General features: G+C 44.0%; 1 protein-coding gene across 2 annotated transcripts in view; it reads left to right on the forward strand.

The window, feature by feature from the left end:
* The window catches only part of LOC139280069 (chromatin remodeling regulator CECR2-like), a 93,114-nt gene that overhangs the window by 36,148 nt on the left and 40,351 nt on the right, over positions 1-16,615 (forward strand). For both annotated transcript variants that reach the window (XM_070899555.1, XM_070899556.1), the window contains exons 3-6: positions 5,570-5,753; positions 10,796-10,953; positions 13,071-13,199; positions 14,060-14,160. In XM_070899555.1, the coding sequence (XP_070755656.1) occupies positions 5,570-5,753; positions 10,796-10,953; positions 13,071-13,199; positions 14,060-14,160 (572 nt within the window). The remainder of the gene's footprint in view (positions 1-5,569; positions 5,754-10,795; positions 10,954-13,070; positions 13,200-14,059; positions 14,161-16,615) is intronic.

Below are 16,615 nucleotides of genomic sequence, written 5' to 3' on the forward strand. Positions count from 1 at the left end.
TGAAACACATCACTTTTACAAAGAGAGCCATCATCAATAATAAATAATAAATAAATAAATAAATAAAAAATTAAAAATTAAAAATTTAAAAATCAATAAATAAAAAATTAAGTTTCTACTCACCGACTGCAGCACTGGGAGCCCTCCAACAGCGTGCTGGGATGGCCCCCTCCCCCCAGTTTGTCTGTCTGTCAGTGTCTCTGTCTGTCTGTCAGTGTCTCTCGCTCTGTGTCAGTATCTCTCTCTCTCTCTCTCTCTCTCTCTGTCAGTGTCTGTTTCTGACAGCGAGTGGGGTGGGAGGGAGGAGAAGGGGGAGGCTGAACGAGCCCAGCCGACGAGAAGAAGCCAGGCCGAAGACTTGGGGCGGGGCCCGCACCCAGCAAGATGCCGGGCGGGCGGGCCCCGCCGAAGACGTGGAGAGGGAGCGGACTGGACCTGAAAGGGAGGGGGGAAGAGAGAAGGAGGGGGGGGGAGGGAGGAAAGAGAGCAGGAGCGGGGGGGCGCGGCAGGCAGCGGAGCGGAAGCTGAATGGGGGGGGGGAGGGTGGTGGTGGTGCGGGAGAGAGTGAGAGCTGGGGGGTGGAGCCAGCGCAGGAGCTGAAGAGGAGGGAGGTCCAGTCTGGTCTTCGCCGCCTCAGTGATCCCATTTGGCCAGGGCTCGGGGCGGCATGCTTCGGGCCCCTCCCACACAGCCTCAGGCGCCTGGAGCTACTGCACCTGCACGCACACTGTAGCGTCCATGTGCAGAGGTGGCTCTGCCCCCCACAGCTTGTGTTGCGCTGTGCCGAGGGCCTGGATCGACCTGAGAGAGGGGAGAATACCGAGGTAAGTTTTCGGCGCAGTTTTGAGCGCGGAAATCAGGCGTGGCTGCGCCATTATAGGCGCGGCCTGAAACTTGACCCCATAGTTCTGTTGGGGAGGGAGTTCCAGGATTTTGCCCCAGTGATTATGAAGGAACTGTGATATATTTCCATCCGGATGGTGTGTAACTTGGAGAGGAACTTGCAGGTGATGGTGTTGCCCTTGTTGTTCTATGTTGCCCTTGTCCTTCTAGGTGGTAGAGGTCGTGGATTTGGAAGGTACTATCAAAAAAGCCTTGGCAAGTTGCTGCAGTGCATCTGTACACTGCAGGCTCGGTGTGCCAATAAGGTGGTGGATGTGATGCAGATCAAGCGGGCTGTTTGTCCTGGATGGGGTCGTGCTTCTTGTGTTGTGGGAGCTGCACTCATCCAGCCAAGTGGAGAGTATTCCATTACACTCCTAACTTGTGTCTTGTAGATGATGGAAAGGGGAGTCAGGAGGTGAGACACTGGCAGCAGAATACCTATCCTCTGATCTGCTCTTATAGCCATAATATTTATGTGGCTGGTCCAGTTAAATTTCTGGTCAATGGTGAAGCCAGGATGCTGATGGGGTATTTGGCGATGGTGATGCTGTTGAATGACAAATGGCGGTGGTTACACACACTCTTGTTGGAGATGGTCATTGTCTGGCACTTGTGTGACGCGAATGTTACTTGCCATTTATCAGTCCAAGCCTGAATGTTGTCCAGGTCTTGCTGCATGCGAGCATGGACAGCTCCATTATCTGGGGAATTGCGAATGGCACTGAACACTATGCAGTCATCAGCGAACATCCCCACTTATGACCTTATGATGGACGGCAGGTCATTGATGAAGCAGCTGAAGATTGTTGGGCGGAGGACAATTCCCTGAGGAACTCCTGAAGCGACGTCCTGGGGCTGAGACGATTGACCTCCAGCAACCACAACCATTTTCCTTTGTGACTCCAGCTAGTAGACTTTTCCCTCTGATTCCCATTGACTTCAATTTTACTTGGGCTCCTTGATGCCACACTCTGGTCAAAAGCCACCTTGATATCAAGGGCAGTCACTCTCGCCTCTGAAATTCGGCTCTTTTGTTCATTTTTGACCCAAGACTATGAGGAGGTCTGGAGCCGAGTGGTCTTGGCGGCACCCAAATTGTCAACAACACCCACCATCACTTTGCTGATAATGGACTGGATTGGATTTGTCCTTTTTGTGGACCGGACATATCTAGGCAGTTTTCCACATTGCCAGTGTTGTAGCTGTACTGGAACAGCTTGGCCAGAGGCACGGCTAGTTCTGGAGCGCAAGTCTTCAGTGCCACAGCTGAGATATTGTCTAGGCCCATAGCCTTTTGCTGCATCCAGTGCGCTTAGCCATTTCTTTTTGTGTGGAGTGAATCAAATTGGCTGAAGTCTGGCTTCTGTGATTGTGGTTATGTTGGGAGGAGACCGATATGGATCGTCCACTTGGCACTTCTGACCGAAGATGGTTGCAAACGTTTCAGCCTTGTCTTTTGCACTCGTGTGCTGGGCTCCACCATCAATGAGGATGGGGATATTCATGGTGCCGCTGCCTCCTGTTGTTTAATGGTCCACCACCATTCAAGACAGGATGTGGCAGGACTGCAAAGTTTTTAATCTGATCTGTTGATTGTGGGATCGCTTAGCTTGGTCTATAGCTTCCGCTGCTTAGCATGTATGTAGTCCTGTGTTGCAGCTTCCCCAGGTTGGCATCTCATTTTTAGGTACGCCTGGTGCTGCTCCTGGCATGCTTTTCTACACTCCTCAGTGAACCAATGTTGGTCCCCTGGCTTTTGATGGTTTTGGTTGAGTGAGAGATATGCCAGGCCATGAGGTTGCAGATTGTGGCAGAGTACAATTCTGCTGCTACTGATGGCCCACAGCGCCTCATGGATGCCTTTTTTGAGCTGCTCAATCTATTCTGAATCTATTCCATTTAGCACAATGGTAGTGCCACACAAAACGATGAAGGGTGTCCAAAGTGTGAAGACGGGTCTTCGTCTCCACAAGGCCTGTGTGGTGGTCACTGACAGATGCATGTACGGCAGGTAGATTGGTGAGGACAAAGTCAAGTAGGTTTTTACTTCGTATTGGTTTTCTCACCACCTGCCACAGATCCAGTCTGGCAGCTATGTCCTTTGGGACTTGGCCAGCTCAGTCATTAGTGGTGCTACTGATGATGGAGGTTTCCTTACCCATGCTTGACCTGAAGCCCTGAGATTTCATTGGGTTCAGAGGATATTGAGGGCTCCCAGGGCCACTTCCTCTGACTGTATACCGCTGTGCCGCCACCACTGTTGAGTCTGCCCTGCCAGTGGGATGGTGATGATTGAGTCTGGGACATTGGCTGAAAGGTATGATTCTATGAGTATGACTGTCAGACTGTTGCTTGACTAGTCTGTGGGACAGCTCTCAATTTTTGCAGAAGTTCCAGATGTTAGTGAGGAGGACTTTGCAGAGTCGTCTGGGCTGGATGTACCATTGTCATGTACGAAGTCGGTGCCTAGGTCGATGCCGGATGGTCCATCCAGTTTTTTTATTATTGTTTTCTATAGCAGTTTGATACAACTGAGTGGCTTGCTAGGCCATTTAAGAGGGCAGTTAAGAGTCAACCCCATTGCTGTAGGTCTGGAGTCACATATAGGCCAGACCAGGTAAGGACGGCAGATTTCCTGCCCCAAAGGACATTAGTGAACCAGGTGGGTTTTTACAACAACAAGAACGTGTATTTATATAGCGCCTTTAAAGTTGTAAAACATCTCGGCGCTTCACAGGAGTGTTATAAGACAAGACAAATAAATTTGACACCGAGCCACACAAGAAGAAATGATGGCAGATGACCAAAAGCTTGATCAAAGAGGTAGGTTTTAAGGAGCGTCTTAAAGGAGGAAAGAGAAGTGGAGAGGTTGAGGAGAGAGTTCGAGTTTAGAGCCCAGGCAACAGAAGGCACGGCCACCGATGGTTGAGCAGTTATAATTGGGGATGTTCAAGGGCAGAATTTGAGGAGCGCAGACATTGCAGGGGGTTGTAAGGCTGAAGGAGATTAGAGGTAGGGAGGGGTGAGGCCATCGAGGGATTTGTAAACCAGGATGAGAATTTTGAACTCTGGGCATTGCTTCACCGGAAGCCAGTGTAGATCAGCGAGCACAGGGATGATGGGTGAGCGGGACTTGGTGCGAGTTAGGACACTGGCTGCCGATTTTTTGATGACCTAAGTTTATGTAGGGTAGAATGTGGGAGGCCAGCCAGGAGTGCGTTGGAGTAGTCAAGTCTAGAGGTAACAAAAGCATGGATGAGGGTTTCAACAGCAGCAGAAAAGCTGAGGCAGGGTGGAGACAGGCAGTGTTACGGAGGTGGAAAGAGGCGGTTTTAGTTATGCTGTGGCTATGTGGCCGGAAGCTCATTTCAGGGCCAAATATGACACCTAGGTTGCGAACCGTCTGGTTCAGTCTCAGACAGATGCCAGGGAGAGGGATGGAGTCAGTGACCAGGGAACGCAGTTTGCAGCGGGCACCAAAGACAATGGCTTCAGTCTTCCCAATATTTAATTGGATGTTAGACAAGCAGTGGGATTTAGATATCATGGAGGGGTCGAGAGAAGTGGTGATGAGATAGAGCTGGGTGTCGTCAGCGTACATGTGGAAACTGACTCTCTGTTTTCAGATGATATCGCCAAGAGGCAACTTGTAGATGAGAAATAGGAGTGGGCCAAGGATAGATCCAGAGGTAACGATGCGGGAGTGGGAAGAGAAGCCATTGCAGGTGATTCTCTGGCTACGATTACGTAAGAATGGAACCAGGCTAGTGCAGTCCCACCCAGTTGGACGATGGTGGAGAGGCGTTGGAGGAGGATGGAGTGGTCAGGCGTGTCAAGGGCTGCAGACAGGTCGAGAAGGATGAGGAGGGATAGTTTACCTTTGTCACAATCGGTACTTTGGCAGGGGCGGAAACCGGATTGGAGGGATTCAAACATGGAGTTCTGGGAAAGGTGGACACAGATTTGGGAGGCGCCAACACATTCAAGGACTTTGTAGAGGAAAGGAAGGTTGGAGATGGGGAGGTAGCTTGCAAGCACAGTGGGGTCGAGGGTGTTTTTTTGAGGAGAGGGATGATGACGGCAGGTTTGAAGGAGAGGAGACAGTACCCGAGGAGAGAGAACCGTTAACAATGTCCGCTAACATGGAAGCCAGAAAAGGAAATTAGGTGGTCAGCAGTTTAGTGGGAATAGGGTCAAGGGAGCAGGAAGTGGGTCTCATGGACAAGATGAGCGTGGAGAGGTCATCACAGAGAGAAACTGGAGAAAGATGTGAGGCTGGGACAGGGGGGGGGGACCTCAATCCGATAGTTTACTGGCTTTTTGATTCCAGATTTATTTAATTAACTGACTTTAAATTCCAAGCTGCCATGATGGGATTTGAACTCTTGCCTCTGGATCATTAGTCGAGGCCTCTGAATTGCTAGTCCAGTGACATACCCACTAGGCTACTGATCCCGCTATGTGTCCTCTGTCTCCAGAATAACATCAACCTCTGTAGAAATTCAAGCAATGTCATCGCAATTGTGCAATAATTTGACTCCAATTGCTACAAAAACTCTCGGCGCAGCATTTAGTAAATCCTACTGTGAGCTTAAAGCTTGAAGGATGGGAGATGGCACCGAAAGGCACATTTGTTCATTTTCTGACTTCAATCGACCACTTATGATTATGTTTATCTCCTCAGCATAGAGAATTTCCACATGTACCTTGAGGACATCATACGGCATCGATGGGAACTCGAAGAGGGAAAGGAAAACCCGCTGCAGGGAATACACTTTAGGGCTCTTTCTTCCCGATTAATTGTAGAAATTCTGCACAGACTCTGTGATTACCGTCTGGATGCTACAGATGTATTTGACCTTCTAAAGGTGAGGGATTTCCTTTTTCTTCTGCTGTTGGTTTATTTTTTAATCTCCTTAAATATATTATGGTACAAATGGTTTAGCTCTGTACGTTGGGTGGAACATTGTTGCATTTTGTAATTAAAATATTGACGTTGCTGTAAATGTAGCAATTTCGTGTACTGCCATATGGAATCCAGGTGTGTATTTACACAGAAGCTAGGTGTCGGGGCAAAGCACTTTCTGCTAATTGCTAAACTTGTGCAGTGTAAATTCGAGTTGCTGCCCAGCCCAACTCCGACGGGACAAGACTCCCTGCTCCAAGAAATCTCGTATTTTACTCTGTTATTTAATCATGCTATAACTCCAGATTTAGGCTGCATTTATGCTATAATTTCCTGACATCAAAGTTACACTTGTACACATTAAATTTTAAAACTATGCTTTTAATGTAAGAGCATAAGAAAAATCCAAGGACCTGTCTGGTCTGTTAAACTTGTCTCTCTTAGTATTTCAACTCACTCAGCCCAGCACTTGGTTTCATTTTAATTCTCTTAATATTTCTGATTCCAACTACCTTACCTAGTAAATTAATCCAAGCATGTATCTCCCTTTAATTTTTTTCTGAGATCTGTTTCAAATTTACTTTTCACTGGCCTGACTGACAAAGTAATATTCTGGGTTTACCTTGTCCGTGACATTTAATATTTCATATAGCTTGATGAGATTGTCCTTCTCCAGACTGTAGAATTTAAGCTCTAATCTTAAAATCATGGAATGAAATAGCACAGAAGGAGGCCATGTGGCCCATCGCACCTGTGCCAGCTCTTTGGTAGAACTATCCAGTTAGTCCCACTCCCCTGTTCTTTCCCCATAGCCCTGCAAATTATTTCCCTTGAAGTATTCATCCAATTATCTTCTGAAAGTTACTATTGAATCTGATTCCCATCACCGTTTCAGGCAGTGCATTCCGGATCACAACAAGTTGATGCATTAAAAAATGATTCTCATGTTGCCTCTGGTTCTTTTGCCAATCACCTTAAATCAGTGTCCCCTGGATACTGACCCTTCCACCACTGGAAACAATTTCTCCTTATTTACTCCATCAAAACTCTTCATGTTTTTTAAACCTCAATCAAAGCTCCTCCTAATCTTCTCTGCTCTAAGGAAAATAACGCCAGGTTTCCAGTCTCTCCACATAACTGAAGTACTGCATCTGTGGTACCATTCTAGTAAATCTCTTCTGTATCCTCTAAGGACTTGACATCCTTCCTAAAGTGTGGTGCTCAGAATTGAACACACTACTCCAGCTGGGGCCTAACCAGTGTTTTATAAAGGTTTGTACTGTGTTAGCTCTAGACTTGACTATTCCAACGCACTCTGGTTAGCCTCCTGCCACATTCTGTCCTACATATACTTGAGATAATCTGAAACTTGGCTGCCCATGTCCTAACTCGCACCAAGTCCCACTCACCCATCACCCCTGTGTTCGCTGACCTATATTGGCTCCCGGTTAAGCAACGTCTCTATTTTAAAATCTTCATCCTCCTTTTTAAATCCCTCCATGGCCTCACCCCTCCCTATCTCTAATTTCTTCATCCCCACAAGCCCCGTCCCTCTTTTTCAAGATATCTGCGCTCCTCTAATTCTGGCCTCTTGAGCATCCCCGATTTTAATTGTTCAGCAATTGGTGGTCGTGCCTTCAGCTGCCTAGGACCTAAGTGCTGGAATTCCCTCCCTGAACCTCATTGTGTGTCTACCTCTTGCTCCTCCTTTTAAGACTCTCCTTAAAACCTACCTCTTTGACCAAGCTTTTGGTCATCTGCCCTAATTTCTCAGTGTGTGGCTCGGTGTCAAATTTTGTTTTATAATACTCCTGTAAAGTGCTTTGGGATGTTTTCACTATGTTAAAGGCACTATATAAATACAAGTTGTTGTTGTAGCATAACTACTTTGCTGTTGTACTCTCTCTGCCTCTATTAATAAAACCAAGCATTCCACATTTTTTTCACAGCTTGTCCTGCCACCTTCAAAGACCCCAACTGTCTCTGTTCTTGCATCCCAGTTATAATTGTATCATTTAGTTTACATTGTCTCTCGTTCTTCCTGCCGAAATATATCATTTCACACTTCTCTGCATTAAATTTTATCTGCCATGTGTCTGCCTACCTCACCAGTCTGTCTTCTTTCCTCCTGAAGTCTGTTACTATCCTCCTCATTGTTTACTACATTTCTGAGTTTCATATCATCTGCAAACTTTGCAATTATGCCCTGTATACCCAAGTCCAGGTCATTACTATATATTAAAAAGAGCAGTGGTCCTAATACTGAACCCTGGGGAACACCACTGTATACTTTTCTCCTGTCTGAAAAACAACCATTCATCACTACTCTCTGCTTTCTGTCCCTTAGCCAATTTTATATCCACATTGCATCTGCCCCTTTAATCAAATGGGCTTTAAATTTGTTTACAAGTCTATTATGGTGGCGCTTTGCCTATATAGGCAATATCAACCGCACTACCCTCATCAACTGTCTCTGTTGCTGCATCAAAGAACTCAATGAAGTTAGTCAATCACGAATTGCCTTTAACAATTCCGTGCTGACTTTCGTTTATTTGCCCATGCTTTTTCAAAGGCTAATTAATTTTACCCACCACCAATGTTGGGCGAACTGGCCTGTAGTTGCCAGTTTTATCCCCCTTTTTTTTTAAAAACAGGGAGGTCACATTTGCAGTCCTCTGGAACCTCCCCCCTAAGGTGAATCTTGCTCCATACTTCAGGCCGTTTATGCCTGGGATCATTCTGTTCTTCCTGCACCCTTCCCACAGTGTGTGTATGTCCTTCTCGAAATACAATCAGAACTGCACACATTTTTACAAGTGATTTCTGATAAGTGTACCACAAAGCCTCAGTATAACCTCTGTTCAGTTGGGCAGCACTATTCCTGGCGATGTAGACCAACAATCTGTTAATTGCTTCTCCACATTGGCTTGTCATTGAACATGGTGAATTTGGTATGCTTCAGGGTCCCTTTCATTGTCTCACTTAGCCAGTTCTATTCCTTTCATTGTTTCCCATTATTTTCTTCCAATATGCAGCATTTTGCATTTGTCTGTGCGTGTAAATATATATACACGCACACATACGGCACTAAATCCACACTATTATTCAATTTAAATTACTGAATAATTCATTTTTTTTTAGGAGAAAACCACTTTTTGAATGATCAGGCTAGACTATGTTCCAGCTGATATTTTACCAAAAGATAATTTTGTGCGCTACCTAATTTTCAATGCCTAAATGTAGCCAAAAAAATCTACTGGCCTGCTGCAATGATTCTTGTAGTTTTAATCATTTTAATAGAATTGCCTCCTGAGTAATTACTTGACTATTTTTGTTGAGCAACAAGCATAGTTGCAACATGCTTGTAGCTTTCTTTGGAGACCCATAACTTCTGAAAGCAGAAAGGTACGTTTTGGTTACAGAACACAGTGAGGATGTGGGAGTGTGCACTGTGTTTTTAAAAACTCTGATTACTAAATAGCAGTCACATCAGTTAAGAATTGCTAAGCCAGTTCACTACTGATTTTAAGAGAACCGTGGGCATTTTGACAAAAGGCAAGATTGCACCAGAGATATATTTTCCCACTTCACATGAACCACAAAAGAAGCCTATTGTATTGAAATTCTAACCTGGAGTGAGATTGTTAATGGATTTAATTAGTCTTTTGCTGCACCATAGTGAGATGCCCAATCTTTAGTGGGTGGGATGGTGGCAGTTGTGTAGACATCAGACTCGCCCTGCTAGAGATACATGTCTGGCCAGCTAGTAATCGAGGAATGTTGACAGCAGTCATGGGGAAATCTGTAGTCTAGACTCTCCATTGAAATGAGGAGAATGTGTATGAGTTGGCAGCCTAGAAAGGAAGGGGAAAGGAATGTTTTTTATTCATTCATGGGATGTGGGCGTCTCTGGCAAGGTTACCATTTATTGCCTTGCGAAGGTGCTGGTGAGCTGCCGCCTTGAACTGCTGCAGTCCATGTGGTGAAGGTACACCCACAGTGCTGTTGGGTAAAAACTTCCAGGATTTTGACCCCCTGACATGAAGAAATGGCAATGTATTTCCAAGTCAGGATGGTGTGTGACTTGGTACCAATATATAAAGATTAGCACACTTAAATCAGTGGGGCCCAGTGCAAATACAGACAGTCCTGGGGACTCCTGTCTTAAATGTCAGAAGACAACACCAGCTGAGGAAAATTGTGCTATTATTGCAGAAAACTTGTTAGTATACAGCAAGCTAATATATTGCTAGCAAGTCAACAAATGGATTTATTTTGATAATTTCATAGAATCATTAAAATTTTACTGCATAGATGGAAGTTGCAATTAGCCCATTGCTCCTGCTGTCCACTTAATCCCATGTTCTTTCCCTTCAATTCTTTTGTTTCAAATATTTATCCACTTCACTTTTAAAAGTTATAATGGATTCTGTTTCCACCACGCTTTGTGATAGAGCAGTCAATTCTAACAGCCCTCTGCGTAAAATAATTCTAACCTTTACTTTCATATTTTTGATGACTATCTTAAATTGATGTCTTCTGGTTACTGTTTTGCTGAGCAGTTGTTAAAAAAAGTTTACTGTATCAACCTTGCCCTCCCCCCCTGCCCCGCCAATCCATAATTGTGAACACTTCTAAGATCACCTCTTAATCACCAAATGAAAATATTTCATATTTTGTTTCCAGTTTTTGGGAGATGGGAAGGAGAAGTTGGATTGTTGACCAATTTGGTTTTGGTCTGAATGCGTTAAACCAGTTTTGAGTCTCTTTTTAAAAAGTCACAGAATGTGCACACTCAGTTTGCAATGACCTTTACAATACCGACTTACTTTGCACATTTCACCCATTGTGTGAACGATTTACACACAGCTTAATTAGTTTAGTAACATTTCTAGTTGATGTGATTGTAGAAGCAAAAACAATCCCCATCGGCTTGAGGCACAGTGTTACAAAGCAGAGCTTTGAATCAAAGTCTTGGTGTCACATAACATTGATTTGTTTCAGGGTCTTGAAGCGGACAGCTTAAGAGTAGAGGCCCTGGGAGAGGACAGCATCGGGGCGCGATACTGGTATTTCTATGGCACCAGGCTGTACAAGGAGCTGCCTCCACCAACGACGCCAAAGGAGGAACCAAAACAAAAAGCATCAAAGAATGATAATAAGTAATGTAAATTCTGTATTGTAAATGCAGGTTAAAGCTGTTTAAGCACAAGGCTGGTTCTAATCTGCAGTGAATAGATAAACAATGTTAAGCTTTTGAGATTGGGCTGCGTATAATACTGTTTCCTAAATGTAATTTAGGACTAGGGGAGAGTCTGCATGATTCGAGAATATAAAACTCTTCAAACGAATGCTCTCCCAGTGATTTTTCTTCTCTTCCCCCCCCCCCCCCCCACAATCTCCCTGGATGGATAATCCCTTCTAAGGATAAAGATTGTGGCAGGTACAGCCCAACAACCTTGTGCATTAATAGCTTGTTATGACTCTAGTTGAAATTTGTGGCATTCTAAATATTCGAAGAAAGCAAATATTATTGCTGGGCTATGGCTTTGCCGCTATCCAAAATAATAGGATCACCCAATAGCACATTCAGCCTTCAATCCCCTTTGCTTTATTTCTTTATCCTTTTTCTCCCTTGCTTGTCAATCTCTTGTTGCATTGCACACAGGAAATCACAGCCAAGTGGTATTAGCAGGTGGGAAGGAGGAATCGTTGGACCAGGGTGTACAGGTGTAATTCAGCCCTCATTTTAAAATCGTATTTTCTATCCTTAATGTTGTAATGCAAATTATAAATTCCCATGTCCATATTTTTAATGGAAATCTTTCTACGTAAACTTGTCACTGTGATTACACCCTCCTGCCACTGGTTTCCATTATAAACCTGGACATTTATAACGGAAAATGTTGCTAAGTATGTTTCGTTGCAAGATAGTTAGTATATTATTAGTCAGTCACCTGTGGCACTGTACACGAGAATTCGAGATTAATTAGAATTTTTCAAATCAAGCAAGCTTAGGGGTTGGTGATAGAACCAGTGTAGGGGAGTGGATGGTGGTAGTGGAGTGGGGGGATGGTGGTGGTGAGGAATGAGGTGGGCAGGGGGAGAAGCAAAGAAGGGGTGAGAAGACCATAGTAAGGAAGGGGGAAAGGCAGGGACTTTTGGTGGTGGTGGGGGGGGGGTGCGGGGGGACTGAGGGACGTAGCAGGCAGCCATCGGGGGAGGTGGGTTGGAATAGGAAATACAACAAGGTCTCCCACTGCGAACTCCTTCTCTGAACCTCCGCGCTGTTCAATTCCTCGTCTCCCTCAGTCATTCATTCCTCCTGCAGTCTTTCCGAACCCGTGCTTGATATTGTGCAAGCACTAATTTACATTGTCTACTCATTTGTTCTTTTTGGCGACAGTGGTATTCTCGGCCTTAGCTTTTCATCTTCAAAAAACCCTCACCACTTCACTACCTTCCCAAGCTGTTCATTTTAAAACATTTATTTTTATGATTTCAGTGCATCACACATCTAACCATTGAGACCAGCCTTGTGACAACCTATTTAAACGTACCATTTTGGTGCATCAACTGAGGCAGTATTAGGAATTGAGTGGGATAGGAAATGGAAGCCTGTTGTACTATACATTTGGAAGTGGTTTTACATATATTTTATTAAACTGCGCTCAACAAATAACTAGAGAATCAGGTTGGTTGTAGTTCCCGAGAAGATCAGTTACAGATCAGTGTTCCCTCTAATTTTGGTGTGTGTGTGTGTTCCCTTGAAATTTGCTGTGCGGTATCTTCGAGAGGCAACAGCTTGAATGGTCTGTGCGGGAACTCCCAATTGATGCACACCTTAGAGGGAGCATTGGTGCAGACCAGACTACCACGTGTATCCTAGCAGCAGTATAAGGATTTACTGGCTATCTCCCAACTGCCAAAATAAAAATTCCAGAGAATTGGGTGAAGACATTGGGTGCACCTACCCTACCCAAGACCAGTGCAGGTAGCCAACATAATTGATCTGGCTCCTCGGCGCTACCATACATGTGGAAACAAAGTTTGGAACTGGTGCTAAATGGACATAATGTAGGCATTCGCCCCTGTTCCTAGCCCTGCATCAATCACTTAAATGAACAATTGTAAATGTTTTGTACACTGAAAGTAAGTGTTATCATAGATGTGTGTAATGGCTTGAAACATGAATGCAGCATAGTTTCCTCACTGCAGGAAGCCAGTGTCATGAAATGCTAAGTGTCTCAAATCTGTCAACATAATCTTTGCTTCCTAGGAAAGGAAAGAAACTTAAGGAAGAAGGAAAAATTACAAATTCCAGAGTCTTGCATAAAAATATAACAAAGAGCAAAGAGGAGAAACAAAAGAAAAAGTGGAAACTTCGTTATAGTTTATCTAAAGCAAGGTAGGTTTACATTCACATTTCTTTGAAGCATAGTGTATAACAATGTGCTGGAGGATTTTTTAAAGAACGAAGTGTGCTTTTTGTGATGTGCTTTTTTGTGGGTTATTTGGGTGGAAAGGTATCGTGAAGCCACAAGTGCTAATTAAAAGGGAAATAATTGACAACTTTTTAGTGTCAGCCATAGCTCAGTTATTAGCACTCTCGCCTCTGAGTCAGAAGGTTGCAGGTTCAAGCTCCATTCCAGAGATGCGAGTACAAAATCTAGGCTGACACTCGAGTGCAGTACTGAGGGCCTGAGGTCGTGAAAGATATTATATCAATGCAAGTCTTTTAAACTTAATTTGTTTAGCACCTCTCTTTCTAATTACTTTGGCATAAAGTCAACACAGTTATAGGCCTACATTTTCTTTCTTTCATATTCGATGTTGGAAAATCTAGCCCATGTTCTCTTCAAACTGTTCAAATATTGGATTGTTTGGTTGCAGAGTACACTGACGTAACTTTACCAGTCACGGTCATAAGATGAGTTTCAGGCTCATGATTTCCCATGTAATGGGTTACTAATTCCGTTTTGTCATAAGATGATGGCCCAATGTGGAAAGGAGATATTTCCCCTCTCTGCCTCAGAGAGAGAGAGAGTAGGGAACTAAGGAATATTGACAGGTCTGTGCAAGCTTGTGTTGTCTTGTCCTTTTGGCCAAGAGATTGAAGCATGGCACAGGAAGTGCACTTAGAAGGTTGAAGGTAAAATGGCGAGCGTTTCGCTGATAAGTTTAATAATTCTGTCAGTGTTGTTGTACTCAAATGTATTTTTGATGAGTGGTGCAGATTTTAAATGATCAAATATCCTATTTTAACAGTGGTAAGTTTGAGAGTGTTGAAAAGGGAAGTGGAACGCATGATGAAACCTCTGATGAAGACACTAATGTGCAGAAGGAAAATGATGCTGCTGGATATAATGGTAAGGACACATGATATAGCAACTATATTGGTATAACTTCTTGACAGTTTGAGGGTCATGAAATTTATTAGATGTATAACATTCAGTAAATTGAGAATTAAATATAGGCTAATATTGGAGCTGGAACAATTCAGTGTTATGTCATACTGCAGCTTCATTAAGTAGTAATAATAATAACTTTTATTTATATAGTGCCTTTAACATAGTAAAATGTCCCAAGGCGCTTCACAGCAATTTTACAACACGTTACATATTGACCATTGAGGGAAAGAGAGAAAAAGCGAGAGAAGGAAATGTAAAAAGAGGTTAAAGGCTCGGGTCCGAAGCAGCAGCCAAAACATTGGTTAAAAAAAACTTTTTAAAAAAGAAATTCAAATTACATTGTAAATAATGCAATAAGTAGTATACAATAGTAAAATCTGTATAATAAAGATTTATTATAATTAAACAAAATTAAATAATATATACCATAATTATAAATTAAGTTTAAAATTAGAAAGTCAGTAATTGAATCAAATTAAATCAGTTATTAGCTTTCTTTAAGATTCATTCCCTGTCCAGTGGTTCAATTAATATGGAAGAACCAATCACTGTCCTCCATCCTTGTGGTCATAATTTTATTACTTTTTATTTCTCATTTTGTCCTCTTGATAGGACATGTAATAGCTCCAGGCTCGAGCTGCCTCCGTTGTCAGGGAGATGCTGATGTTTAAAGTAGTGATACTATTAGCATTTTATAAAACACAATGTACAGAATCTGTTAACTCTCGAGAGAAAGTAATTCTAAGTTGAAGATAGAATTTAAGTCATAGTACCACAAAAGTTCTTCATTTACAACACCACATTACAAGGAGGAAAATTTGTTGCTAATTTGTCACCTCAGTAACTCCCATCAGCAAATGTTGCATGGTGTCTTCTATCGTTACACATTGAACACCTTCTGCAAATAGGTGGTGAACATCCTTGTATCCGATTCATACGAATATAATATCTCATGTTGCTGACATAAGCTAACCGACATTGACCATACTTGGAACAACTTGGGCCTGCTGGGAAGAATTTTTTTAAAATTAGTTCATGGGATATGAGCGTCACTGGCAAGGCCAGCATTTATTGTCCAACCTTAATTGCCCTTGAGAAGGTGGTGGTGAGCAGCCACCTTGAATCGCTGCGGTCTGTGTGGTGAAGGTACTCCCACCGTGCTGTTGGGGAGGGAGTTCCAGAATTTTGACCCAGAGACGATGAAGGAACGGCTATATACATCCACGTCAGGATGGCGTGTGACTTGGAGGTGGTGGTATTCCCATACACCTGTTACCCTTGTCCTTCTAGGTGGTAGAGGTCAGGGTTTGGGAGGTGCTGCCAAAAAAGCCTTGATGAGTTGCTGTAGTACATCTTGTAGCAGCCATGGTACGCCAGTAGTGGAGGAAGTGAATGTTGAAGGTGGTGGATGGCGTGCCAATCAAGCGGGCTGCTTTGTCCTGGATGATGTCGAGCTTCTTGTGTTGTTGGAGCTGCACTCATCCAGGCAAGTGGAGAGTATTCCATTACATTCCTGACTTGTGACTTGTAGGTGGTGGCAAGGCTTTGGGGAGTTGGGAGGTGAGACACAAATGGCAGAATACCCAGCCTCTGACCTCTTGTTGCCACAGTATTTATGTTGCTGGTCCAGTTAATTTTCTGGTCAATGATGGCCGCCAGGATGTTGATGGTGGGGATTTCAGCGAGGGTAATGCCATTGAATGTCGAGGCGGTGGTTAGACTCTCGTTTGTTGGAGATAGTCATTGCCTGACACTTGTGTGGCCCGAATGTTACTTGCCACTTATCAGTCCAAGCCTGAAAGCCATCCAGGTGTTGCTGCATGTGGGCATGGACTGCTTCATTATCTGAGGAGTTGCGAATGACACTGAACAGTGTAATCATCAGTGAACATCCCCACTTCTGACCTTATGATGGAGGGAAGGTCATTGATGAAGCAGCTGAAGATGGTTGGGCCCAGGGCACTGCCCTGAGGAACTCCTACAGAGATGTCCTGGGGCTGAGATGATCGACCTCCAACCACCACAACCATCTTCCTTTGTGCTAGGTATGAGTGGAGAGTTTCCCTCTGATTCCCATTGAATTCAGTTTTACTTGGGCTCCTTGATGCCACACTCGGTCAAATGCTGCCTTTATGTCACGGTCATTCACTCTCGCCTCACCTCTGGAACTCAGCTCTTTTGTCCATGTTTGGACCAAGGCTATACTGAGGTCTGGAGCCGAGTGGTCCTGACGGTACCCAAACTGGGCATCAGTGAGCAGGTTATTGGTGAGCAACTGCTGCTTGATAGCACTGTCGACGACACCTTGCATCACTTTGCTGATGATTGAGAGTAGACTAATGGGGCAGTAATTGGCCAGATTGGATTTGTCCTGCTTTTTGTGGATTGGACATACCTGGGCAGTTTTCCACAT

Source organism: Pristiophorus japonicus, chromosome 14, assembly GCF_044704955.1.
Source record: "Pristiophorus japonicus isolate sPriJap1 chromosome 14, sPriJap1.hap1, whole genome shotgun sequence".
In the NCBI taxonomy this organism is placed as follows: Eukaryota; Metazoa; Chordata; class Chondrichthyes; family Pristiophoridae; genus Pristiophorus; species Pristiophorus japonicus.